A 25571-nucleotide genomic window follows, 5' to 3' on the forward strand; every position below is an offset into this window, starting at 1 on the left:
AAAAAAAAACATTTTCTACTTTCTCCTGCCTTTAAATCCCACCCACGATCCAAAGCATTGCACAGACTGAAGAATAAATATCCAACACTAATATTTGGATGGCTGCCTTTCATTGTATCATTTATATCTCAGCTTCTCTACAATTCTTTCCATTTCCTGTTCTGATTATCTCTTAGCCAACCTGCCAGGCAAACACAGATTAGTGCTTCAGCACACATCACATTAAATGTGTGCAAAAAGGTGACAGTGTTATATAGCCTGTGCTGCTTAAACGTTTTGCTGTTGAAAGCTACTTTTTAGAGCTCTGGCATTGGCTGCTCACGGCAGGTGGTACAAGCAGGAAGTCATCCAAAAAAATAAAAAGAAATCTTGGTCTTATTGAAAAGCTTTCGCTCCTTCTTTTGATATAAAGAAAAGCACAGTGAGTAACATAAAAGCTGTCTGACTAACTCAAAGACAAAGTGTGGAAGTAAACTTTTAAGAGTGACTTTAATTTTGTATTCATATATACAGCAGGTGTTGAAATTATTTATTCAGTTGGATTTTAGTTGATTCTGGGACTGTGCTTTGGCTGGGTTCTCGCATGTGAAACACGCACGTCAATCCTCCACTCGGCTGAATCCGTCTCTTCATATTTTCATACATATGGCTCTGACATCTCAGATTTCACAGGAGGTTCATCATCCTTGTAGAAAAAAAGTTGCTGCTCATAAATCAAGTCCAAGAGTCCAATTTAACAGGAGCAAAGTTGTGTTTTGATCATCACATCTATTCTGCATTTTTCCTTCTAATAAATTATTTGCAACATTTCAATATGACAGAGAAATATAGTGTTGTAGGCAGACAAATCGACATTTACATTTTTAAATATTTACATCCTCAAAACAAGAGCATTGACGACTCAAAGTCCACTTAAAATACACTTTTAACACTTTTGCCAGTTTGTGCAAAGTGGACAATATGTACAAACAGAAGGGAATAAATAAAATTCATGGATTGTTCTGTTTCTGACTTCTGTTGATGCTCTGGTACCAGCGGCTGAAGGGCTCTGTGGTGTCTCTAAGTCATCCCGCTCTGTCCTGTTAGGTCAATGGGAGGTCAGGGCTCCTGCTAAATGAAATACTCCTTTTGGTTTTCACTGGGGGCGCTCTGAGAGTCCGCCTGGCTGCTGAAGGGGAACTCGTGGCTGTCTTCAGGCTGCGCTGCTTTGACCTCTTGGTTTCGATACGTCTCTTTTCTGCTGCAGATGAATCTGGCCATGATCGCCAACGCAGACACAGTGACAAAGATCACCACGGCGATCACACCTGAAAAACACAGAAATGCACAAAAACACTTTTGTGTCACACCGTGGTGAGGTTGTCTTGTCTTGGGTTTGTTTTGTCCTGTCATTTCCTGTTTTATTTTGAAAAAATAATTCTCCTCTCGTTTCAGGTCACTTGCCCTTCCTCATGTGTCTCAGTCTGATTGCCCTAAGTGTTTCCACCTGTTCCCTATTTCCCTCCATGTGTTTAAATTGTCTGTGTTCCCCTTGTCTTGTGCCAGAGTGTCTTCGTCCTTGTCCTGCACCAGAGCCTTGATCCATGTTCACAGCCATCGCCATAGTAAGCCGTATTCTCCTCGTGACGAGTGATTTTTTGTTTGTAAATTTGCCAATAGCTAAAGTTCATAGCCCTTTGTTTTTCCTCATTAACGAGTGATTTTTTGTTTGTTAATTCTTTCCATAGTTTAGAGTTCTAGTCCTTTTGATTTTTCCTCGCTAAGAGTGATTTTTTGTTTGTTTGTTCTTCCATAGATTTGATTCATAGTCCTTCGGTTTTCCTCCATTCGGAGTGTTCTGAGTTTCTCGATTTGTTTCTTTTGATTAGAGTTTTTTCCTCCTCCTGGAGAGGTTTTGTTTCTCTGTTTTCAGAGTTAGTGTCTAGGATTTTATAGCCATTTGTCTATCACTCTGTCTGAGTTCTCAGGAGAATTCAATAAAAGCATCTTGTTATTCTACATCTCTGCATCTGAGTCCTGTTTTGAGTCCCGGCCTGACATTTTGCTTCAAAATCACATGTATGAACATAAGTAACCAGGTTATTGGCGGCTTTCTGCAGTAATCTGATTTCTACAAACACATATTTTTTTGCCAAGAATTACATAGATGTGGAGGGATACCATTCTCGCATCCATGTGTCAAAGGTAACCTGTGGGGAGACCTCTAGTAGCACCTTACAGCAGTTTTTAATAAGTAGGTCACTGTTTTCTTCATGTTGTGCACATACACAAGGATGCATGTGCAATCTTTACAGTGGTTTAAAACTCTTCTGACTGTCAGGTGGCTGATGTGCCAAGACATGCAGCAATGTGTTAGAAAAGGCAGAGAAGAAGAAAAACTGCCATCAAGTAAATATGGCCGTAAACAATGCAGATTTTCTAACTACTATAAAAAAAAAAGTTTTATACAGAAGGACACACATTCAACACGTTTGTAGGACTTCAAGGAAGGATACACACAATGTGAGTTTGGTGAGGGACAATCGATTTAAATATAACATTTGTCTGTTGACAAGAAAACTTTGCGAAGGCACTTAGGGATTGAGCTAAGTAAGTACTTTATTTCTATAGCACCTCTCAAGGGCAGAGACATCACTAAGCACTACACATAGAGATAAATAATAAAAAAACAGTATAAATACAGAAATTACACAAAGGCAAGCCTATCAACCAAGATATAGTGGTCCAGAGGCAAAACTATAAGAAGAGCTGTTTCTGTCGAGTGCAAGTGGCAGAAGCCATGACTGAAACTTAAAAATATTATGTCCATCTATTGCAGTGGTGAGCTGCCTAGCAACCACTTTTTCTAAAATTTGAGCTACAAAGGACAGCTTGGAGAAGGGCCTGTAATTTCAGGGTAGAGACAGATCATGCGGTTGAATAACAGCTTGTTCCCATTGATCAGGGAAACAGCCAAATAACAGAGTTGTTGATTATGGAGAGCCATAGGAGTAAGTTATCCTCGCTTACCACGAAGACGCAAGATGAGACAATCTGGCTCTCTACAAAGAAAAAAAAACAACTAACACCTCTAAATCTCACAAATCCACATGTTGTGGCACACAGAAATGTAAATATGTTCATTTAGAAGAGATATGTGCTTGAACTGTTCATTAACCAGGCCGTGAATATCAAATTATGCCTTTAAACTTCATGTTAACAGGGAACTTGTTGAGCTAGATTTCTGCAGGAGATGGCAGCTTGGCCATGTGTGATTGGCCTGGCAGTGTTTAAAAATGGACCCATTTGCAACAGAGACACTACAGGGGACAGTGTCGCTGTGGCAACAGTATCAAGGGATGAAGAAAAGATCATTACTCATAACTGTGGTCCTTCACAAAATATTTAAATCAAAACTCAAACTGGAGAAACCTGAGTGAATGAAACAGCTATAATAAAAAAAATCTTCAATATCAACCATGCAGCTATAATTATATCAACTTTGTACCAACTAAACACATACTGTACCAAATGCCAACATCTATGTTTAAATGTTTGATAGCACAATATAAAGCATTTACCATTCAAGCAGGTAACTTCAGTCCTTTGAATGGTAAAACTTACAGATTAGACCCTGTGTAATTAAGTTTTCTGTGACTGTTGAAGGATACTTAAAAAAAAAAGAAAAAAAAAGTAATTTACATGTAAAAGACAAAATTGGAAGATTAAATCGGACTATTTCTGTCCTCTATTGTGTGTTAATTAATGGATCCAGAAGCACAGTCTTCACGTTGCAGCTCAGCATTGATATCTGCATGTGTATTGTTCTGGGACAGTGTGGCTTTTGTCACTCTTCACCCTCCAGACGTTTTCATCTTCATCTAAAATAGCACTACAAACACTACACACTACAAACTGTCAAAAGTACTACAATAACTGATACACTTTGTCTATAAACAAACTCAAGTACTTTGACCCAAGCTGCTGGTTTTATTTAGAGGAGCTAATTAAATACTGCTTGCTTCAGTTTAATTCTGCATTAGTGGCTTTAAAATGGAAAAACAAGACTGAAAGGTTTTCATGTGTTGTGTGAATTCAGACCGAGTTACGCCACTACTTCTCACTGTTTTTTCCTTCGCCTCAAAGATCAAAACTTTACTTTCCTCGCTTTTCTATCCTTCTAATCGAACATATTTCTTTAGATTATTTCCTGTTAAATATCAGACTGCTGTTACACCTGATATTTAACTACATCTTCCCAAACAAAGTTTTGAGTCTGATATTTTAATGAATTGTTCTCGTTTCTGCTGAGATGTATTGCATTACCTCCGATTAGAGCTGAGTCACTCCTCATGGTGTTGACTAAAGGTTGACCTGGATCCACTGACCCAGGTTGTTCTGTAGAGAGAAGGAAAAAAAGCAAGAAAGGAATCAAATGAAGACAAATAAAGATACAGAGGAGGAAGAAAGTAGAGCAAAGATGACAGGGAGAGAGAGAGAGAACAAAAAAGAAGAGAAGTTAGAAAATTCAAGAATAAAAAAAAAGGAAAAGATGAGGTAAAGGATTGTGAGGGCAGATAAGGAGAAAGGTAAAGTCAGTGTGAGAACCATCAGTCAGCGCAGACAGGGCTTGTTGAAAGCCTCAGCGAAGCCTTAAAAGGAATTCACTAGACTTGTCTGACTAATCTCATCTTTCGTAGTGCCATCACTCTTTCTGCTTACTGAGAGGGATGGTTAATGAGCCCATAAAAAAGTCTAATGAACAGCCCTAAGAATAATATTAAAGGCATAACACACAGGTTCCCACACTGGGAGAAGAGTGGGGTGTTTTCTAAAGACATACCAGGCATTCAGAAACTATGTGAATGACAATCAGGGGGGCCAACTCTTTCTCCAGGGTGAAAGGGCACGTGCTTCATTGAACTGAAGTGTTGGGCACACGTGTATTTTAATATTGTTCGATTACCCAACAGATAAAACTCCTGAATTCCTGAGAGAAAACAAAGAAGGTGCCTGTTATAAAAACTAATGTTAAAGGTAAAACACACCAAATGAAATTGGTGTGGTGGTTCAGTTCAAACCCTGCTTCAGACACGTTCACTTTTGCAAATGGATTGAAAGGATTTTAGCATAAGGCTGCAACATGACAAAACCTGACAAGTGAAGGGGTCTGAAGGAGTCTGCTCCTCGTACCTGATAAGGAGTGTGTGGTTTCTGCCGCGTAGGGCTTGGCTGGAGAGGAGGACCCACAGCTCGACTGGACCAATGGGCCGGTGACAGTGACGGGGCTGTCAGAGTGCAGCAGAGCAGCTTTCAGAGGACTGATGGAGTTGAAGCGAACAGCTGACAGGCAGCCGGTGAACCCGAGAGAGGCCAGCCCAGATAGCTCTGCATCCAGCTCATCAGACTCTGAACACAGACACAGAGAGAGAAGACAGATTTGTTATCAGTGAGATCCACCTGCACATCTAGTGGTTCATCTGAATGAATATTACTTTCATCTTGATGAGACCACGGTGTGATGATAAGTAGCACCCATCTAGGTTGTACTTCCCTGTGTAGTGGTTTTCATTGTTAGCAGCAGAGCCTGACATTCCTGTGTGGGATTCAAATGATCTTAAATTACAGCAATCATGTACACATCCACTAAACCTCAGTGGTATAGATGATGGATCCAAAAAAATCAATAAAACAGCAATCCAGAGAGCACGCTCACGCTGGAATCACAGCTCCCATTAATTTTTATTAGTGACATTTTCGACCAACTACAGGTCTTCCTCAGGCAAATACCCTTGAGACCCAAATGGGTCACAGGAAACGATGCAGGTATTTAATCCAGCATACTTGTTTGTAATGATTTTTTATCTCAGGGTTTACTCCTCACTCAGAAGGTGCAGCCACAGTGATGCTGCACACCAACTCTTCAGCATGGGAATGTACTTTTCTCTGCACTGCTGTAGTGAGGAAAACTATGTGCACCACGTGAAGAGGGAAATCAGATTTCAATTATTATTGGCTGACTTCTTTATTATTCTTTATTTAAAATTATTGGCTGCACTGTAAACAGATGCACTAGGTGTAGCTGCATCTTCGGTGGACCATGAATATCCAGAGAAAAGTTAAATAGGTTTGGCTGCTAGGTTTCAGGAGACCTAGCGATCCCACATGTGGAGTATGTAATGTGCTCACAACATCACTGTTTGTGACAGTAGGTACTAAATAAAATCTTCAGTAGCAATAAATGTCAGAGTAAACTATAATGATTCCTGCAGTACAGTTTGATTACAGAGCACATCATTTCCAGTCATCTAAGTTATTACCAGAGAAACAACTTTTCAGCACAAATGGGACACTGCAGAGTGGCCTGGCTGCATAGGGCTGTTTATCAGTTGTGTATATGATCAGGCTTTGATTGAGCTTTAAATTGCATGTGATCCTCCCGGCAGCAGGAAATAATTTGACTTTGAATTATATATCTCTTGACATGTGTGTCGCCTATAGAGTAGTCTGGGGGGGGGGGGTTGCATGATTGAGATGGAAGAAAAACCTAATAACAAAGCAGATTTATGTTACAGCTGGAGCATTAGATTATCTGATGGTGCATTAGATTACCATATTATTTCTTTTTGTGAGTGTATTTATTATAAGTACACTCACTTTTTTCTATCGCTACCTTTCACTTTTAGAATGAATTAAAGCACATGTAGGCGCTGGAGTTTGTTTCTGAGGTATTGTATTATATTGTATCCTCTTTAAATAAAGATTCATGACAAAATACAACAAGTAAACAAAAAGAATATGGTTTGATGTGGTAACATTTCTAATATTCTTCCTTATAAAAAATGAATCACCAGTGTTACTGAGTTTTAAAAGTGGCGAGTCTGTGACTTCACTAAGAAGGGTTTGGATGTTTGCACAAGCAGTCAAACTGACAGCACGGGCCTCTTCATCCATGAACTGAAGATTACCGTCCACCTCCACCCTCCTGCTGCCCTAAACCTCCACCTCTTTGTGTATCTCCATCTCTCTCCCCCTCCATCCCTCGCTCTCTATCACATTCTGCCTGTCTCTCTCTGCAAGCATCTCAGTCTCTCCATTCTTTTCTGGTCCATTAGTTAGGCTGATGGATGACAGGGCTGGCAGGGAGTGACAGGATATCAACTATCTTGCTGCCTCTGTGATACTGATATGACTGTCTGAGTCCTCTGGCTCAGCAGAGGGAAGGTTAGTTCACATATTAACACAGCCTGGGTCATCAACAAAAAAAAAAACAGCAAGGAGCTAAACCCAAAAACGGGGCAAGTATCAGCTTATATCTGTTTCTTACATGTGCACCATGCGCTGGCTTGAATAAAGCATTAAACCCATTAAATTCCTCATGGTCAAAACTTGCTGTCAGGAGTAACTGTAAATAATCTAGCAGATATAAACCTAAAATACATTTGTGAGTGCACTTCTTAAACCATTCATCCTCTCAGCCCAGGGTTTGGATATTGTATAGTTTCAACAGATTCTAGTCCAATCCAGTTTTTCTGATTTGGTTCTTATTGACACTTACAGTAGTTGCAATTCTTTGTATAGCATTTAAGCCAGAAAATAAACCAAATACTATAAGTTGAGGACAAAAACATCTTCATTTCGAGTAGATTCAGGCTGCAATAAACAGCAAGTTGGTGTTTCTGAGTGTGTGTTTAATTACAGAGCGCTTGTGATTCTTCTGCGTTTCTGTCACAGAACTACAGATTCATGAGAGGCTTATATGGCCACCTGCTTTGTATCTGTATGTATGAACGAACCGTTACTGTGTCGTTGCCTGATGTTTGAGTACTTTCTCTAGTTGGCCATTTTGTGAGAGTCAAGCTGTATCTATATTATATTGTTAAGGGGTTACAGTGTAGCTTTGGAGCCCATGCATATAGCCGCCACAGCTACAGCATAGCTGACATTCACCTAGTCAAAAATTATATTACATGTCGGGGCCATTATATGTTTAGTCAGTATGGGCTGTTTCCAGTGGCAGAGGAGAGTGTCATTCATGATGACCATGTTAAGCTAGTTGAAAAAAGTAAAAACCCTCTCACCACGATCATCGCTCTGAGTAACAGTGACTTGCAGAATGTAAAGAATGACAACAGTCTCCTATTCAACAATAAGATGAAGCAAAATACAAGTTACCTGAATGTAACTCCAGTTCTATAAGTGCATCTGTAGCCCACTGTCGCTCTATATCGCTACATCTTGATTGCAGAGGTGATTTCAATAGGTGAAATCTGACTCTGGACTATAAGTCAAAGCCTAGACAGTAGTTATCTATAGTGAAATTGCTGTTAACCCCTTGCATCAAGTATAAATCCAGATTTAAGTTCAGGGATAATGAATTGTACAGTGACAATAACTCATAAAGAAGTGGAATTTATTAACAACAAATCCCCAGTTCTTATAAATTTCAAATATTTTTTAATTGAGAATCTCTTTTGATATCCAACCCTCTCACAGCCCCACATGTTTATAGCAGCTTTCCTCTCAATTTGTCTCAGAGGGTGCTCTCCAGATGTAGCAGAGGAAAGCGCAGTCACCACAACTCTTCCCCTTCAAAAGAAACCCCTGGGTCGAAACGAGTGTCAAGAGTCCTGTGAAATACAGTGTCACGTCATGCAGATAAAGTTTGAACTGTACCGTCTGACTTCCTGGTTTAGTTTGACCCCCACCCTCAGCAGCTCGGACTCATTGGTTGTTATGCTGAATCACAGGGTGCTGACTTCAATCTTCTAAGTAATTTGTTCTTTTCAATCCCTCCTCATTACCATACAAAGTGAAGGACCTTTTTCTGAAGTTATTACCATTGCAGCTGTCTAAAGACCCGCTCAGCGGGACACACATAAAGACTGTATTATTCACCGCTTCGATAACACAGATAAAAGTTCAGCAGCATTTACTGCATTTGCTGAACTTCTGCATTAGAGAAAAAACAATGCCATTTACACTGAGGCTTTACCCTCCCGCACCGCTCTGAAATGCAGCTAATGCCACATAACTGAGACTTAAGTGGGTGACTCCATCTTTAGTCATTCCTGAGGTTGTTCTTATTTTGTATCTTCCTAGTAAAGTGCTCTCCCTGTGACTATTTGAATATGGATGTCAACTTGTTTTTAAAAGCGCCACAGCTGTTGGGAAGACTGCGGCTTTCCCTCTGGTCCACCTAAAATGATGAACAGAAAAGAGCAGAAAGCTCCAGAACAGCTTTATGTCACATGAGGCCAAACATCTCATCGCTGTTATTCAAATGAGTCCGTCTAAGTGGTGTCTGCCCTAGGAGAGAGCCTCACTTACCCTGCACTCTGCCCAGGATGAGAGACTTGATGTTGTTGAATTCCACATCAGATGTCAGGTTGAAGTCCTCTCTGGCATTCTGGTCAATCTGAAAGACAGTACAAGTCACGTCTGTGGAAGTAAAAGCTCAGCAAGGAGAAAGCAAAGACTGATAACTGTGACAAACTCTTGAGTTCTTCATTGTTCAGTGTTTAAACAAGGGCTGCTCGGTGAAGGAAACTTCAACACATGGCTGCAGAAAATTGAGCAATTAAACATGAAAAGCCAGCCGGAGGCTTGACCTCAAGTCTGCAATACATGTTTAATAGGATTCAGCCCTAAAGCTGGAAACCAACAGACCCGTGAGGATGCCGTGGTTCACAGTGGCCGAGTGGAGAAGCCTAAGTAGAGCAGGTCTGAGGTGGTAAATGCCCCAGAGAGAGAGAGGCGCTCTTTATAATAAAACAGAGGGTGTGGCGTGTTTGCAAACACAGATCTGAGCTTTGGTGAATCATTCATCAATAAGAGATCTGTCGATGTTGATCAACCTGAGACTGAAATGGAGCCGTAGAAAACAGAGAAACAGAAAGTAGCCTCAACATGAATTTTTCTGTGTGGTCGGAGCCGTTTGGTGCCCTCAGTCAGACATCCACTTTTTTATTCAATACGATAATAATTTGATGAATATGATGATGAAAAATCAAAGGCGGTAAACGACTTGGGAATAATTTTAGATTCACAATTTAATCAGCCACTACATACCCACTGAGGCACCACTTATTCAGGCACTCTATGGTTTCCTCTCATTGTTCATGTTGTACGACAGTATGGGCTCAGGCATCACCATCTACAGTCACACACGTCACATCATTATACAGTTAGGCTCTGAAAATAATGGACTGAAATCCTGCCCACTGGCTTCACTGTCACACCCTGAAAAGATACAATCTACTGAGCTCTGAGAGCTTCATTCATTTCTGTTTTCTCAAATCAGTCTTCAAATGTATCAGCACTGTAGCCCTTGAGCCTTTCCAGATATATCCAAAGACAAGACAGTAACAGTAACTAGGAGCACAGTGAATGGCAACTGTAAAACACCACATTGTAGATCTAAATTTGGCTTTTCATTTCAGGGTGCAGATCATCAATTATCATCCTCTCTCAAGTATCAGGTATTTAGTGGAGTGTGAGCAGAGGCTTGACAGTTATATATACAGTTGACATCATTGTGACAGACCTTTAAAGTGGTAAATTGATTAGAAAAGATTTCTTCCTACTCTTTGGTTCACAGTTTCTGTGTACAAAAACGGCCCAGCTTGTGGCGATGTGTGTGACACAGTTATTTGTTGTGTGTGTGTGTGTGTGTGTGTGTTTACCTGCACAGAGACAGTGTCTGCCAGTCTCCTGATGGCCACTGTGTGCAGGCGTCCATCAGCCAAGTTCATAACTCTGCTGCCCAACACCTCAACGTCTCTGCTGCTGTGCAACTTGTACCTCAGCTCCAGCTCATCTTTGCAAACACAACAAAACGAATCAGAACAAGCATGAACTCAGGTGTTCATTCAGAATCAAGTTGCGAACCTGAAAGAGAACAGTAAAAATGCAAAATATCAATTTGAAGTGACTTTAAATGATGCGACATGATACGGAAACCCAAGAAAAAATGTAATTAGTCTTTAGTTTAAGCCATTTTACTCAAATCTCCACATGCTTGGCTCACATTTAAGGACATATTTGGTATTCACATGTATTCACTCCTTCAAAGAAAGAACATTTCATCCAGATATGTGAATATTCCAAGATACCAGCAGCTGAATTAAGAAGCTACAAACTGATCAATACTGTGAGGATTAATACTTTATCTCTATGTTTAACACTTCAAGATATAAAATTAATTTCCCAGTCTTTTACAGTGTTAAACTTAATAAAGAGCCACAACTGAGATCATTTGAATGCTTGGAGATGTCTGCAGATTTTAAAGATTAGTACAAATGATAGGAAATTATCTTGCTTAAAAAAAAAAAAACAACCTCAAACACATAATACTTAATGCCCTTTCTATTTTTTTCTAATTATGACTCTTTTCCCCCCAAATACATGCTAATAGGGAGCAATTCCATTATCAAAAGAGCACATGTTGATAATAAAAGCAGTGGTGGAGAGGGCACAGGGTGTGTCAGTCTCTCAGCGAGATACTCGGATACTGATGTTTCTCAGTGTGCAGCAGCTGAGGCTTCTGTTACTGCAGCAGCAGAAGACAGAAACATGAGAAAAGCCATTTTTGGAGCCTCCAAGTGAAACATCTCTCTGGGATTTAATTAGATACTTCAGCAAGAGTGCAGATGCCTGATGATGACTTGATCAGCTATTCAAAACCTGCCATCCCTCAGCTCTCTCTGAGTAATTAAAAAAGCTTTGTCTAACAGCAGAATTTATAAGTATATCTCTCCTAATGGCTGATAGAGTACCTCTAACCAGGTTTTAGGTTTGCTAATTTTTGCCATCATGACGACAGATTTTGTTCAAAATGACAAAAAAAAAAAATCTCCTGTCACACCTGAACTCCAGTTCACGCTAGTTAAAAATAACATGTAATTCAGTTACAGTTACAAGCCACAGACAGTGGATAACAGCAAATCCTATTATGTAGTGCAGGAGTGCTGGAATTGCTTTTCCTGCCAAGTGGAGCTATGTAAAGCTCTACAGTGAAGCGAGTGATGAAAATTTGAACACAATAAATAATCACAATGACAAGAACGCTGCTAAAAAGAATTTAGGGGACCTATTATGCTCGATTCCTGCTTTAGATCTTTTATTCTGGGATTCCCCTAGAGTAGCTTTGCATGATTCACAATTCAAGAGAAACCCCTTATTTATCCAAAGCTGCCTGTTATGCAGCCCATTGGCTGAGCCTCTGACTGAAACAAGCAATATCAGCTCCAGGCTCTTTAAAGCCCCCCTCCCTAAAAGCACAATATCTTCTGATTGGTCAACTTCCAGAAGCCTGTCGAGAGGGGTGCACTGCCTCACTCTTACGTAACAATAAATAATTAACATAACATCATTAATTGGACATTGTTACACAGAACCATCTGTAAAGGCTTTGTTAGAAACTGTTTGGAAAAGGGCCGGTGCTTTCAAAAAAAAATTCTTGGAAGGTGATCTATCTAAGAACAATCAGTCTCATCATCTATCACAGCCTGACTTGACACAATCAGACACAATCCTTCCCATTATTTTTCACTACCAGTGGAGCCACTCGGTAAATCAAACTCTTGCAGAAGAAATATCCTCCAGCAGCGGTTGCTATAGCAGCATCTACGCTAACATCTTTAGGAGGCGCCATTGTTGTTACCAGTCAATTCTCGCTGTCATCACACCTATGAAACCACCGTAGCTGCCAGTAGTTCCTACCTAACAGGATGCCGATTGGTCCGAACCACTGAGGTTCAGCCACTAGCAAATAGTTTGTAGCCTGGCAGGATAGAGTCTCACTTCCATCTGCCTTCTTAAGGTTACACAATCTGCCAATGGCCCTGTTAATAGGTGTATGTGTGGTGAATGCTCTAAAATGCCGACTGAAGTGGAAAAGTCTGCTGACAGGAATTTCCAAAGGTAATGTTCTGCTGTCGCCAAACGACTGTATAGTAAACCGGTAATTTGTATTCTGGAGTAAATTAACATTAATAACAGTACATTAACCCTGAACTCCGTGGGCGAGTTGTGCCTGGAGCTTTGCCTGGAGCTCTGTCTGGAGCGGATGACGTCAGCTCGTCGTGAAAGAAAATGTTGGAAATCTAGTTTTCAGAGCAGAATGATGCCAGAGCTTTTATCTCACAGGGATTATTTACATTTTTATATTTATTTTATTTTATTTATTTATATATATAAATTTGTCTCATTACTTAAAACTTTGGACACATTTAATATGGACAGCCGAGGCTGTCACATTATACATATGACAGAAAATATGGAAAAGCATAATTGGTCCCCTTTAACAGTAACTGGTCCAAACATTTTCTTTGATCCTGACATTGTGCATAACAATTGGAGAAGGAGTCAGCAGAGGATGACTGATTAAAGAGGTAGGAAGAGAGGAGAGGAGAGGATAGGAGAGGAGAAGAGAGCTGAACAGAACTTAATGCAGGAAGGATGAGATAAGAGGAGCGGCTGCCAAAAGAAATTTGGACAATTTGGTCAAACAAAACAAATGAAAAAAAGAAGAAAAATCCATTTGCATTTGCTCACCATGGTTGTTGATAAGCAGAGCCAGGTATTCCCTGTAGAAAGAGCTGACGTAGAGCAGCAGAGCAGGACTCTGGAGGGTCTTGAAGCTCAGCGAGATGTTTTCTCCTCTCAGGGTCATATCAGAGTAGATGGACGAAGGCCAGGCACTGCTGTTCCTGCTCAGTTCATACGGCTCCTTGAGGTTGTAGGCGATGGACACTGTCGACTTAAAGCTGGCCGATACCTCTGAAAGTTAAAGGGAGGTGTCAGTGGTGGAGTCGACTAGTTAAACTTGTCTCCTATAAAATACGTTCCACTCCTGTCAGCCAAGAATGTGAGGCTGCAGAAGGCACAGGCCCACCAAAACTGTACAGTTGAAGACTGGGAAAACGTAACCGGCTCTGATGAATCTGGAATTCTACTGATGGTTGAGTCAGAATTTCGTGTCAACAGCATGAATCCATGGACACCAAGCTGTCTTGTGTCAACAGGCCAACCTGGTGGTTGTTGTGGTGTAATGGTGTGGGGAATATTTTCTTTTCACACTTTGGGCCCATTAACACCAGTCAATCACCATTTGAATGCAGACTATCTGAATATTGTTACTGACCATGATCAACATCTCCTAGCTACTTCCAGCATCACAATGTAGCGTTTCACAAAGCAGAAGTCGTACAGTGCTGCGTACAGTGGGCTGCCGTAGAACACCTTTGGGATGTGGTAAAACGGGAGATTCTCAGCGTAAATGCAATAAACGCCAACACGGAGCAGAATCTCAAAGGAATGTTTCCCGCATCTTGTGGCATCCATGCCACGAAGAGATGAGCCTGTTTTGAGAGCAGAGGGAGGCCCTGCCCAGTGTTAGTATGTTCCTAATAAAGTGCTTGGTCAGTGTATAATAAACTACCATAATGTCTTCAGCACTACTTAATCTGTAGTCAAGGTACTCCTTCACTTCCCTTTATACAATATCTCATTACTTTGTGGTTTATTTGGGAAATTAACAGTCTTAGAATTTAACAACATAGTATAATCTATTTCTATAGCACTGACTGACTTTGACATTATGTTGACTTTTAACACTGGCAAACAAGCCCTCCATGCATCACGTGGTGGACACAATGGCACGGTGGTCTAGAAGAGTCCTTTAACATAATCCTGATGCTTGACCTTCATGGCAGAATGGGCTCATTGTGACCCACTCAAAATGAGTGTTGAGAGGCCGAATGTGCAGACAGTGAACCAGACAGACGGTCAGGGTTAGTCCAGTGTCTGCCGACTGAAGGATTCTCTTCAGAAAACTGTCTGGTCTGTACTCTCTCCACCCTATGAAAGCACCAGGGCATGATGGGTCATAATGATTGTGTTTTGTACAGCTTTAACATGAATCAATCGGTTTACAGATGAATATACTTGCTGCATTGCAAGTCCTCCTGATGTTGAAGTTCTTATTCTATGTGATAATCTGAAAGAGCTGAGATAAACCTAAAAGTAAGGTATAATAGAAACTTTGGGTTAGTAACATTCGACACTAACTCCCTGCTGCAAAGAGTGATTGACCAATCATAGCTCAGCAGCCGTAACAACGCACAGCAGGCCTGTCAACCTTTGGATTTCTCTGCATGTTGGTTTTTTTTACCTTCTCCAAAAATGAAACAATTAGCAAAGATTAACTAAAAAAAAAAAAGCCATATTCACAAACAGTACATCCACACAGATGAGCAGCCCCGCTGTGTGTCCTGGATGCTACTTCAGGCTGTTATTAGCGGCTCTGTGCTGCAGCTGAGTGGTGTCACTTTACATCAAAATTACAAAAACAGTGGAACTAACTAGACATACACTGCAGTACAAGCTGGCTGGGATCTACCAGCTTAAGCCTCTGTGTTTAAGCACAACATAACTTATTATTGTTTTAAGAGTTAGCTGGAATCCTTTAGAAGCCAGCCAGAGACCCCTCAGCACCCCTACTTGCAGCATCTCTGGACGGGGCTCAATGAGCTGCCAGTACCTTTTTATCATAATAACATAAAGAAACACCACGGGATGGTGAACCAGATAAAATCATATAAGAAAAAATTTTAAGAAATTGCCTAAAGTAACAAGAGACATTTAAGTGACAGGACCTTCACACAGAGCAGCAGTGGGTGTGATGTAGGTATATTATTCCTCTGTGAGTCTGACTAATGCATCACTGCCTGTGACTAGCATATCAAACTGGCAAACAAATCTCTTCGTCTTTCTTTGAAGAGCCTTTGGATGGGACACACAGACTGCGCTGGCAAAGTAAAATGTAATAAAAAGCAGAATAGGCTGCTGTTCAAATCAAACAGTCACAACACTAATATAACACTGATACCGTGTGAGAGAAATATCACTGTTTAATTCGACAAAAAATGTGTGTAGGTGTAATATAACATATGATGAAGAGTTCAATATTGAGTGGCAGAAAACACCATGAGGAACCACAGCAGTGTTAAGGAAATCTGTGTTACTATAATCAGGAAAATACTACTACTTTAAATCTTTCAGTACTTGTCACCACTCCTCTTTTACATGCTTTGCCCCATGAATGATATCAGGAGCAGTTTTATAGCATACACTTCACTCTGCCTTCTTTAGACCCCAACCTATAATGAGCTTCATGCTGAATTAGCCTCCTCTTCTCTTATGCACAGTAAAATTTAAATTGTCGAGGCAGTTGTCAAAGTGAAAAACTAAATGAGCCCATTTGAAGTTGGAGGACAGACTTCTCTAATTTTTAAGACGTGTCAGACCATGTTTCTCTGAGGTTTATTTATCCAATGTGTCATTTTGTCAGAAGAGAACAGACATTTACAGATCTGAAATAATGTTATGTTTAACTAGCAATTAAAGTTCATGTTACTAGTTTTTTTATGAATGGGACATTGGTCTAGTCACTTTTATTGTATTATTTAAACATGGACTGTAGTGAAACAGCCTTTCAATGACATTAAAATATTACTGCATTCAACACGCTACAATATCACATCTGCTGTGTGAGAGACAGAGTGTCGATGAATCAGTGGCTCTGTGTATATACTGGCAGGAAGTCTTCAGTCTGAGTCTGTACCTTTATGACAGAAGGCTCCAGTGTAGGCAGACTGACCACAGTCGCAAGTGAAACCGTTGTCTTTCTCCACACAGCGACCCTGGTTCTGGCAGAGGGAGCCGTAGCTGCTGCAGTGGCCCGGGCAGCCGGATCGGACCCCGGGGGTGATCTTCGCCCTCTCCTCCAGGTCCAGGGTGACGCCGTTGAGCTGCAGAGAGCGGATGCAGCCGAGAAAGCCTTTCTGTCTGGATGCAGTACCTCCTGTCAACAAAAACAGATACTGTGTCACATTCAGTGTTGCCAGCTTTGACTGACATAGAGTAGCCCATCCGTGTCATATGTTCAAGAGCCTCAACATTACCTACCTTTGTATAGTATAATTGGCCCAAAATTGACAGCGACAATAAGGAAAAATGACTTTCACCCAGTCTTTTACATAACATTAGCATAAACAGTATTCACTTGAGTATACTCATATAAGTAGATGTTTCCATGGTTTTGAGTTTCAGTCTGCTTATTCATCCATTCATTCATTCAGCATATATGCATCTATGTTCTAATTATTTCAGACCCTGTCCCTCCCAACTGCCTGCCTTTCCTGCAGGTAAAATCACCTGTCCTGCTCCACCTCCCCATTTCCGTATTCGCTCCAGTATATACTGTATACACAGCGGTTCGTTTCCACTTGTTCTTTGCCACATTGTCTTTGTGCCATGTGCCTAGGCTCTGCAGCGCTCTGTTCTCTGCCTGCCTGATTGTGTGTCTGACCTTGCCTGTAAGATTTGGACTTTGCCTTTGCCTCACTCAGCCCAAATCTTTGTACTTTGTTTCCCTGCACGGATTTTTGTATCCTTGTGTTTTTTTCTTTTTTTTTTTTTTTTTTTTTTTAAGTTTTATCTTTACTTTTACACCTACCACCTGAGTTTTTACTCTTAGGTCCCTTTTCTGAGACCTGTGACAGATGTAACCATTTACAAGGTTTTTCTCAGAAAGCTGACTGAATAATAGTTTGACAAGGAAAAATGCCATTTAGTTTCATTAAACCAAATCAAAACAGGCCATGTGTCACACCTACTGTTCCAATCTAGGTGTAGGTATATTAATTGGGCAAGAGGCGGAGCCAAGCAGCAACCTCCAGAGGTGAAACATTAAGCCAACACCAAAGTGCAAAAAACTGCAGTTCCTCAATTGACCACTTGAGTCTGGCTCCAAAAGCAAGTCAATCCCCATAGACTCCCATGTTAAAATGCCCAACTTTACAGCAGAAATAAACATGTTTACAGCCTGGTACAAAAAAACAATTTGTTTCCCACTTTGTGCCATCTGCATGGTGGGTGAACTTTTATTTAACTCACCGTTTAAATTTTACTGAAGACCTAAAGTTCTGCATGATTGAGGGCGTGCTGTTTTGAGTGACAGGTGGGTGAGCATGTGCTTCCCACAAGCCAGCCTGCACCAGACTCTTGATTCCACACACACCCCACATCTTTGCCAATTTTTGGATTAACTGGCGGATTCAGGCACTGCCAAGATGGCGATGGTGGGGCAGCCCAATCTGAGCTTCAAAAACGCTCTTCAGAAACCTATGATTGACATCATGGAGGCTATGCCCATCTTTATATAGTCTATGGAAAGAGCTGATGCACTGAAATATGTAGTGTGACTTTTCTTTGCGGGTACACTGCCCTAGTACAACGATTAACCCATGTCATCAATCTACCTTTATCTGCCAAATAAATTCCCATTCAGTGTCCGTATGACTGGAATCTATAGCCTAACCATCTCTGTCTACTCTGCAGTAAACTGGGATTGACAGTCACATGATGCCACTGCAGCCCAACAGGGCCATGTCGGCCATGTCGGTCTGCAGGGAACTGATACACTGACACTGCCTATATCACTGTGCTGGCTCTTGATTGGCTAACTGGGAGGCTGATTAGCCATCTGGTGTCTGATGTTCATCCAGCTATCGCTACCTCCTTTAACCTGACATTTAACTCTCTAATATAGCAACCTCACACCGCTCACAGAGTTTAGACTTGGCTAAATTACATTTCTCCGCAAGTTCCATGCTGGCGACATCTTATTTTATATCCACACGACGGTTGTTATTGTTTTCCCAGATTGGAATTGGCAGGATATTACTCTCACAGTTTGAGTCTGGAAAAGCTTCAAATGTTCAGCTGGAGCAGCTTTTCAAAGAAATCACCAACCTCTGTGAGACTCTAGTCTCCTTCTGCAGCAAGAGTTATAAAACACACACAACAACATTAAGAGCACACAGAGCCATTTAAACATTCTGTAAGTGGATGGAAGTTTGAAACAAATGCACAGCAAATGTCTTTTTGAGGATGAAACCAGCAAAAGCTAGAATTTTAAGTGTCTATAAAATGCTAGCTATTTCCCCTCAAAAAGGGATCAAAACCTTGGTGCACTTTAGCTGAAAGACCGATGACTCCCGAGGGGCAGAACCTCTGATCAAGACAGAGAAGTAAAGGGCAGGACCTGCCAGAGAAAGAGTCAAAAGAAAACACATTTTGACAGTGAGAGTTTCAGCCACTTAAACAGCTTTCGATTCTCACTTCATGATGTTAGAATAAAAAAAGTTCTGGTAAAAAGAGTAAATACTTGTCTGTTTTAATTACATTATACATCCCCAACTACGAACAGGAATCGAGAATTAGCCATAGCTATAAACTCTTTGTGCAACACATTAGTTGCATACTCTGTTTTGTCCCCATCAAATTAATAAACTAGACTAACAGTGTATCTGATCATTTATGTTCTGATGTGACACAAAGAACTAAGCAAGAGAACAGACACACTCATGTCACCCAAAACAGACACTATAACAATATGATGACTTATTAATATGAATATTATTTTAAGCACAGCTCGTAAAGATGTGTGTCACAGTGTGTATGCAAAATTAATTCCCTTCTATGGCAATAAATTAAGTTGCACCAGAATAACTTTGTAATATAAATTCACCCAAGGCAATATTACGGTTTATTAACAATTTTCTAGAGCACACAGATCCTCATTCTCCAAAACAAGAGTGTAGAGACACCCAAACACATAATGCTTTGCGGTAAATCAAGTCTTTGTCAAACACAAACAGCCTCTCCCACAGCAGTCTATTTCAAAAATCCCATCACATTTCCATTCAAACATATAAATCCCTCTGCATCGCCGGCAAACACCACCCAGGATAGTCCTGCCCATATAAGGAGAGCAACTCATGGTCACTTCTTTCTAGCTGTTGATGGGGGATTATTAGCTCAACACAGCCGTGCAATCAATGTCCACCTCCATCTCTCTGCATCTCTCCAATCTAATCATTATTTGTTGGTTGTGTTTTTTTCTTTTTTTCCCTTCAAAAATGTTTGTTTACAAATGAATGTCCATAATATTTGCAGAAAGATAAAGCCTCATAATACAAGATGGATTTTTATCCCCCTCAAACACAGTTTGACTGATAAGAGCGAGTGGCTGAACAGAATGATCAAAGTCTGAGGAAGACATGAAGTTAAGAGTTTCGACTGGTGTGGATGAGAGGAATAAAAAAAAAGAGTGTGATTGCTGAAAAGTGTATAAAAAGGCCTGAGTTCCTTGAAATAAGCATCAAAGTCTTTTAGTATCTAATAGTCAGGCAGCTTGAATATGACATTCACAGTTCAAGTTCAAAATGTGCATATTAACCAGGAAAAATACTGCTTCCAGCCATTTAGTCAAATAAGTCTTTTTTAAATGATATTGCAGGTGATATTCAGTGTTTTTCTTACTGTCAACACACATCCCGTGAAAAACAAATGCAAAACCAGCCAATTATCTTATTCCTCTGTGTCAGAGCTCCATTGTTGCTGCTGCTCTGGGTGACATGTTCTTCCACTTCCACGAACAAGGCCACTGTAGTTTATTTTGAGTGAATCCCACATACACAAGCCTTTCTAAATATTCACTAAAGCATCGAATGTGTATTGGGTGGCAGGTGAAAATAGTTCCCAAAAAACCAGAGTCGTGAGCTATTTTAGTAAATCATTGACCCTTTTTATAAAATAAAACTTTAGATTTGTGACAAATCTTTTAAAATGTACATCTTCAGTGGGAACGAGTGGACTTGGGGCTGAATGTCAGAGAGTATGATGGACTAACATATTGTTGTGTTGGATTTTTTTTAATGGCAATTGTTGACAGCAAAAATCATAGAATATCACCTGTTTTATCCTTAAACTTTGAAGGTACTGAAGTTTATGTGTCATCAGATGAAATGTTTGCATGACCTTCCACTGCTTGTCATAATTATAGCTAAACATCATCTGATTAAAGATGATTTTAGAGTCCGTTTTTGTGCAAATTAGATCAAAGCCGAAGGTGTATGATTCAATATGGCTCCGTTAAGATCTTTGCAGGCTACACACACACGCACAAATTCACAAACACTACATAATCCACTCTATTACACCATAATACATCGGTATTTAGGAAAGGCAATTATTGTTCAGTATTCAGAAAGTATTGACTCAGCATCTCCTTTTTCCAGTGCAGGACCAAAGTTTCAACCCAGCCAATACCAGCCCCACTTGTTAACACTACTCACCAGTTTCTAAGCACCTCAGGGCAGCTGGGTTGTAAAAGACCTTGATGATTTCTACTGTTATTAGACATATGCAGCTGCCTGCCACTGGTGGTGAAACTCCAGCAGAAGCCCATCTGAGACTTGTGTGGTGCAGCAGCAAAACTTTTATCTAACAAGAAGAACTGCATGGCAAAACAGGCAGGTTTTATAGCACTTACTGTGCCCATGGAAAAAGAAAAGTCTGCTGAGGTTTAATTTCTGTGAGCAGCCTACTTCAGGAGGAGTCTGTGATACAAAAAGACTGTAATCTCCTGGCTCCCTCCATTCGTAAAAAATATCTTTTTCTCAGCAGATCTTTGTGTTTGTGTGCCTGTGGACACATTTGCATGCTTGTTTGTAAGTGTATGTCTAGAATCTGAGATGCGGGCGGATAAGTCATGGCAGCAATTATCAGTAATAGTCAGCTGCTAATGAGGTTAATGTTCAAACAGCACAACTCTCTCAACAGTATGACTAATCCTACTCCCTCAAACTAACCCTGACCAAGACTACTAAGCCTTTAAAATGCTCCTACTTTAACATTTTCAAACCATTTGGAAACACATGCACACAAATTTAACACTCCATGTCCCCACCTATGAATAACTGGCTGTTGAGCTGCAGATGAATGTGTCCGTCAGCAGGGGCCTCGTGTGTGGCGGCAGGGAACTCGTCAACACGAAGCGACGCCTCCTTCACGTTTCGCTCAGCTCGCACGCTGTGCCACCGGTTGTCGTTCAGAGGGATGATTGTCTCCACTCGCACCTCCAGCAGCCCGTTCCCCACATCGAAGGAGAAGACGACCTCAGAGGAGGCTGAGGAGGAGGGCGAGAGGTCAGACGATTGAGGACAATTAGATAAAATAAAGTGAGGTAACACAAAAAAAGGCTGTTGTACACAGGCTGTGAGTTTGGGTAACTGTCACATGAGTAGAGTGAGTTTGACTTATTCTTGTTGTTTTTTCTAACAGGCTGATTAACAAACCTTCCCTGACACTTGGAGATAATTGTGTCCTCTGATGAGTGATACATTGTAAATCCCTCATGTCACTTCCAAAGGCGCCACCACTCCATCTTTAAATGCAGACAGACTTTAAACAAACCATCACGACCCTGTGTGTAATGATGTTGACACTCTAAAAGCTGTATGTTCCTGATGTTCCATCATTTTTTTCTGATGTTCCACGTGAAATGTGTGAAATCCATCCAGCCAGGGAGGAACAGTCTCAGTCAGCAGAAGACTCTGACCTATCAGTTATTTCCACATAGTTAACTGTGATAGTTGACTATGAGGAGTGTGGGGGATTAGATTCTCTCTATTTGTAATTGTTAAATTCAACAAAAGGAGCTTTAAGACTAAAATCTTTCTTTTAAAAAAAATCTCATTTTATTGTAAAACTGCTGTAGGCTGATAAAGAATGTGGGTCTTTTTCAGACTCATTATTCATAGGAAAAGCATTTTTCCTCAGTTTGGCACCAGTCTGTGCCAGGCGTGGTCCTCCATCATCATATGTTGGCAGAAGTGTGAATTGACTCCCTCCCATCCGTCCATCTGTTGGCAGGATGGACAGACAGCTGGACACAAATCTGAGAGGATTCAGAGTCCAGCCCAGAGCAGAAAACAGACTACAGCTATTGACTTTGTGTGTGTGTGTGTGTGTGTGTGTGGAGTGTGTCGATAGCTATTACCCTCTTCCTTCAGTTCAGCTCTCTATACTTGGCACACCAGTAACTTTTATTTCAGTTGCTCTTTACTACACATATTCATTCTTTGCAACATTTGTAGTTTCATTTCAAATGAGAAGCAGAATGTGCAATCTGCTAGAATTAGCTTATTTATCTCATTCGGATCTAATTGCATGGGTAAATACAGCATTTACTGGTCCTTTTTTTTTCTCTGATGGCAACTGGTTGATTGATTGGTCCACCACTTTGGCCCAGACTGAAATATTTCAGGAAATATTGGACAGATTGCCATGAAATGACCTAATGACTTTGGTCATGCCCTGACTTTTCCACCAGTGGGTTGACATTTGTGCTTGTGTTATGTGTCTATGTTTCAACAGTTATTGGATGGACTAACATGAAATCTGGTACAGACATACAGTGTGTCTCCTTCAGAATGAATTATACTCTGCTGACATTTAACTTTTTATCAAGCACCATCATTAGGTAAAAATGTATTTTGTTTTGTGATCAAATGCTTGTAAAACTAATGACATGAATTACATCAGCCTCAGATGCACCTTGTGTTTTGTGCTAATTAGCAAATTTTAGCATGCTATCACATTAAACTGATGGTGGACATCATAAACATTTAAAACATCAGCATAATTAGCATGCTCATTGTGAGCATAGCATGCTATCATTTAGCTCAAAGCCCTGCTGTGCTAAGGTAACCTACAGCCTCAGAGAGCTAATAATACCTACAGTAAGAATTAACCTGAATGTTTTGGTATTTTCAGTATATGTACGTTTTCTCTGCTGTTGAATGCAGTGTCTTGCCAGGAGCAGGTGGTGATGTTGGTGATAGTGGTCATTTGCCGAGAGCTTCAGGCGTTGTTGCATTTTCAAGAAAATAGGTTAGAAAATGCCCTCTGATAATCGCTACTTTGTCATTCTCCCATGTTGTACTGAGGTCAGACTGGATGCTACAGTGATTCACTATCACAAAGTGTGCGAGTAAAGAAATTAAGTTTGATGCTGAACTTACTATGTGTCTTCTAGTCTGGTAAGGTACCGGCTGTTCATGCTAATGTTGACTATATAGCTATTTCAAAAACGTACATATAGAACCTTTTAAAGATATGAGAATTTACTGTTTCATCTGTTTGTCACAAATCCAATTGAAACCCCATTGTTGTTATGACATGGGCTGTAAGTACAGGATGTGATGTCCCACTGTTATCGAAACTCCAAAGCTAACCTGGGCTGTCAGGTTGTTGTAGTCATTAATCTTCACAGCATTTACACAGCTCTGTTAGGTTCAAAACTTAACCTATAATAAAGAGAGGTGAGCTGAAGGCCACATAGAGTCTGTTCATCCATCATGACACTGCCAGCATGCCTATGCTCCACATTTGTGACATCTGTGCGTGAGCAAAACATCATCCCTCACAGATGATGCTGACAGTGGAAGGAGAAGCTGCACTGTTGTGGGTCTGTGGAGCCCTTTGATAGAAAAACCCAGAGGCATAACTTAATTTAGAAGCTGCTCCCCGGCCTGGCTGCAGTCATGTTAACTCCAGTAATGTTATGCAGTAATGACACAGAGTCACCTCAGCACCAGCTGTCATAATAACAGAAGTAATAGTGCGGCAGTATGATAAGAGACGCACTACACCGTAACAATGCAGGGGTTTCCCCAAGGAGCAGGTGTGCCATTTTTGTCCTACTGTCTGAACATGTGTGTGTGTGTGTGAATGAGAGAGAGAGAAGAAGAAAGAAAGAGGGAGACATTAGAAAGAGATTTAACCTTGGTTACCTGTCGAAGAGTGTGGCCAGTAATGTTACATCTTTTCCTCTGACTTCATGCTACAGACTCCTACTTACACCAAACAAGCCAACATACAGGCATCACTTCCTGTGCAGCAGAGGTTAAAGCCCTTCCCACTACTCAACAAGTCCTCCCAATTAAACAACAGAATACATCATTTTTAATTGCCTTACAGAGTGACACAGGAATTTCCTGATCTAACAACACAGTCAGCAAGGCGATGTACTTAATAGTGCCTTCCGACAATGTTCCTGATCTGATGGGCTATAGTTAAGGTTTGGTTAGTTTCAGCACAATAACAGTTTGGTTAGGGCTAAAGAGAGAGCATGTTAATGCTGAAAAGAAACCAGCATTGATGGTTGTTGGTAAATGGGAAACGAACAGTAATGTCTTGTGTTCAAGTCCAATGTTTGGCTGCACTCATCCTGACACTATTTTCTCATTAGTTTCTGATGGACAAGATCATTAAAAGACCCTCTCTGGGCACAATTTGCATCTAATAGGGTTTCTCCACAATACAGTTCAATTATCAAGTTAAAATTTTCTTTCTCTCATTGAAAAATCAAGAATCTATGAATATGCAAATATTTTTTGTTTCCAAAGTTTAACTTCTAAACTCGAAATGCCTCCTACTTCACTGAAAGTCGACTCATAGTGTGTGTGCTCAGGAGGTTTCAAGTTTCCACTTGTGTAAATTTCATATTGGACACAAAACCATGCTCGTACTTAAACCGTCCCCCTTCTTCAGATGAATGTGAAAAACTTCTGGCACATACATTATGCTGCACGGTGGTGGTCAAACATCAAAGAGAAGTAACAATAAGCAAATCCATTGTTGTATGATGGGAGACTTTAACTTATGTCATCCTTTTT

At 40.6% G+C, this 25571-nt stretch overlaps 1 protein-coding gene across 1 annotated transcript in view; it reads right to left on the reverse strand.

Annotated features, from left to right (window-relative positions):
* Window positions 1-470: 470 nt before the first annotated feature.
* LOC111671713 (contactin-associated protein-like 4) overlaps window positions 471-25571 on the reverse strand; it is a 101976-nt gene continuing 76875 nt past the window's right edge. The window contains exons 16-23 of the mRNA XM_023428877.2: window positions 21800-22018; window positions 16607-16846; window positions 13537-13761; window positions 10665-10798; window positions 9310-9397; window positions 5173-5388; window positions 4306-4377; window positions 471-1307 (exon numbers count right to left, since the gene is read on the reverse strand). Of these exons, the coding sequence (XP_023284645.1) occupies window positions 1111-1307; window positions 4306-4377; window positions 5173-5388; window positions 9310-9397; window positions 10665-10798; window positions 13537-13761; window positions 16607-16846; window positions 21800-22018 (1391 nt within the window). The 3' untranslated portion in view covers window positions 471-1110. The remainder of the gene's footprint in view (window positions 1308-4305; window positions 4378-5172; window positions 5389-9309; window positions 9398-10664; window positions 10799-13536; window positions 13762-16606; window positions 16847-21799; window positions 22019-25571) is intronic.

The sequence above is a fragment of the Seriola lalandi genome, unplaced genomic scaffold (assembly GCF_002814215.2).
Source record: "Seriola lalandi dorsalis isolate HSWRI2012SDOR001 ecotype SW California unplaced genomic scaffold, Sedor1 jcf7180002054885, whole genome shotgun sequence".
In the NCBI taxonomy this organism is placed as follows: Eukaryota; Metazoa; Chordata; class Actinopteri; order Carangiformes; family Carangidae; genus Seriola; species Seriola lalandi.